Genomic DNA, 2,757 nt, shown 5'->3' with positions numbered 1-2,757 from the left:
CACACACACACACACACACACACACACACACATTAGTTTATTTCATGATGTGTGTGAATCCGAGCGGCTGAGCTGAAAGCTTCCCACCGAGCAGGCTGCATGCCAGCACCGGCCCGGCTTCATAAAATCCACATCTCCACCTGATTCCAGCCACAGATAAGCAAATGAAGCTTTTTGATCTGCTGGGGATGGAAGTGAATTTCAAACATCTTCCTCAGACCAACACATAACAAAAGCGGGTTAAGGGTGGGGGGGAACCAGAAAGTCGGAGTTTATTTTGCGTAAAATGCGCTCAGTCTGCACTTGGGACATTTTTGAAATGTGGATTTGCTTTAAAAAAGTCATTTTTTTATGTTTAAACACATGAAGCCAAGACTATAATTGCGAGAATGTTTGTAAAAATATAAATAGGCTAATGACCTTATTGTATTAAAAAGTAGATTAGTTAAGGAATTACCCAAGTTTGATGTATTAGCTGTGAAAAAAGGCCCTCTTTCCGGTCACATAACTCTGGGAGAGGAAGGCAGGATGGCGCATATCAAAGTGAGGAGGTGTTGAAAGCAGAGGCCGCTGCCTGGGTATGACGGAGAGCAACAAACAGAAGCTCACATCTCCAGGAATAATGCCATTAACATCACAAGTGGGCATGGCGCCGATTCCTCTCACCTTTTTTTCATTATTTTCTTATTAGAAGAGCTTCAGCTCCTCTGTCAGGCATTAGCTATAGAAAATATAGAAGCAGCTCAAAGATAATTGTGATTATTTTTACGTAATTCATCTAATTTTATTTCATTTTACAACCACAAATTTTATTTGAAGTTGTTAAATTCGGATGTATCTCATGTCCCATAACCACTGATTTGTTTTTAATCTATCTTGTATTAATTTTTCATTCAACTAAATCAAATTATTTACATTTTTTTTAAAAAAGAAGCACTCGTTTGCGTAAAATCCAAACTCCTCGGCTCCAAGCGTCCTTCGCCCTTAAACGGATCAAAAAGTCCGGCAGATGAAGCTCTCACCTGTGGAAGAGGACTGCGCGGTTTTACTCATCCACTGATAGGAGCTGCGCCTCTCCCTGTCAGGGGAAAGCTGTGCAACAGAAACGTTATCCGGCGGCGGCTGCAGCACCGAAGACCCGGGCGGGTGCATGTGGCTGTAGTCTGGGGAACAGTACGGAACAGGTCCAGGAGGCGAGTTGTTCATGGGGGGTGGAATGGCGTTAGGAGGTCCCAGGCTATACGCGCCCCAGTCCTCTCTTGGACCGGCGTATGCAGGGCCCCAACTGGTCCCGGACTGTGTGTGCGTTTCCATGTTTGGCACATGGTGGTATCCGGTAAATTCCGGGTACTGAGGCGTGGAAACGAAGTTCTGTGGAGGCAGATTGATGCTCGATCTTCTCACTGGTCCTTGGTGATACATTCCGCTTTCTTTGTCCAGTAGATATCCAACGTACATGTTTTGGAAACGATGTTATTTTTTATGTTATTTCAGCAGCAGAGCGTAAATGCAGCCAAGATTAAGGCGACATTATGACCCCTGAAACTGTCAAAAACAATCCCTGTGCAGTTTTTAGTCCAAACGGGTCCCCAAAGTGAAATAGTTCCAGTTTGTCTCCAGCCTCACATGATGTGTTTCAGTTGAGAGGAAGCTAAAGGTTTACTGAGGCCTGCCTGACCTCAGCAGACTCCTCAGCTCTCGTCGATTTGCGCCCAAAAGAGAGTGACCAGTGCTGCGGGCCCAGCTGTCCCTTGCGCCTGTCCCGGAGCAGCGTCATCATCTGACAGTGGGCCTATCCCGAGCACGAGCTCTCCTCTCCATGAATAAATTATCACCACGACCTATCAGCTTTACAAAGCAGCAATAAACTGAGGCTGCACGTCCCCAGGCGCACACAGGAGGCCTGTGCGTCTTTACGCACGGAATCACTTTTTATCACCAAGCTCTCGTTTCATGAAAAAAAAAAAATAAATCACTGTCTAGAAATAATGTTACAGTTTTTATTGCAGTTTATTAATGAAGTGTGATTGTTTTTATCAGTTAAAAATCGCATCCCATTTACATTTTTTAAAAAATTCCTTAAATGTTTAAAATTCTCTTATTTTGAAGCGCTTTTACTGTGGGAACCCAGCGGGTTGTGACCACGCTTCACACGTAAACCCGGACTTATTTGTTAAGATATTCACTTGTAAACGAGGTGCAAAGTACGGGAGACTTTTTTTTTTACTCTCTCTCCTCCTTTCGGATTCCGTTCACACCTCAAGGTCGCACTTCACAGCTAATTCCGGATACAAGGAAACCCCTGCAGCCCCCCTTCTGAAACAAACAGAGGCCTGCGACACTCCTATCCTCTGAAACTACAATAAATCGGTTTCTCTGTGGCTTCACCAAGGCCTGGTGTGCAGCTGTACTTCACGTTTCTGCGCGTCAGATGATAGATTTGACAGAAAACTTCAGTACAGTGACAATAAACGAGGCGATAATTAGTTTCAGGCACGCGAAGCATCAGTTTATTGACCACAAAATATTTACGAGACAGTTAAACTCTAGTGAGCTGACTGAAAACAAATATCTAAAACAGAAGCACTTAATCCAGCCTAACACTTATCAGAGTTTTTCCACATAACTTGTGTTCCATTTACATTTTTATAGAATCAACGTTTTTTTATTTAAAGTACAATTAATTAAATGAACAAAAATACCATCAGAATCATGCCAGGTGCCAAATGAGCATTAAAAAAAAAAAAAAAAAAAAAA

The 2,757-nt window shown here is 43.1% G+C and overlaps 1 protein-coding gene across 1 annotated transcript in view; it reads right to left on the bottom strand.

Annotated features, from left to right (window-relative positions):
- cdx4 (caudal type homeobox 4) overlaps positions 1-1,740 on the bottom strand; it is a gene marked incomplete in the record, with an annotated part of 4,573 nt that extends 2,833 nt beyond the window's left edge. Inside the window, 1 exon segment of the mRNA XM_014005265.1 lies at positions 1,023-1,740. Within this exon segment, the coding sequence (XP_013860719.1) occupies positions 1,023-1,458 (436 nt within the window).
- Between the last annotated feature and the right edge of the window lie 1,017 nt (positions 1,741-2,757).

This window comes from Austrofundulus limnaeus, unplaced genomic scaffold (assembly GCF_001266775.1).
Source record: "Austrofundulus limnaeus strain Quisiro unplaced genomic scaffold, Austrofundulus_limnaeus-1.0 Scaffold1, whole genome shotgun sequence".
In the NCBI taxonomy this organism is placed as follows: Eukaryota; Metazoa; Chordata; class Actinopteri; order Cyprinodontiformes; family Rivulidae; genus Austrofundulus; species Austrofundulus limnaeus.
Note: the sequence above shows the minus strand (reverse complement) of the source record. Positions and strands in the feature narration are given on the sequence as shown.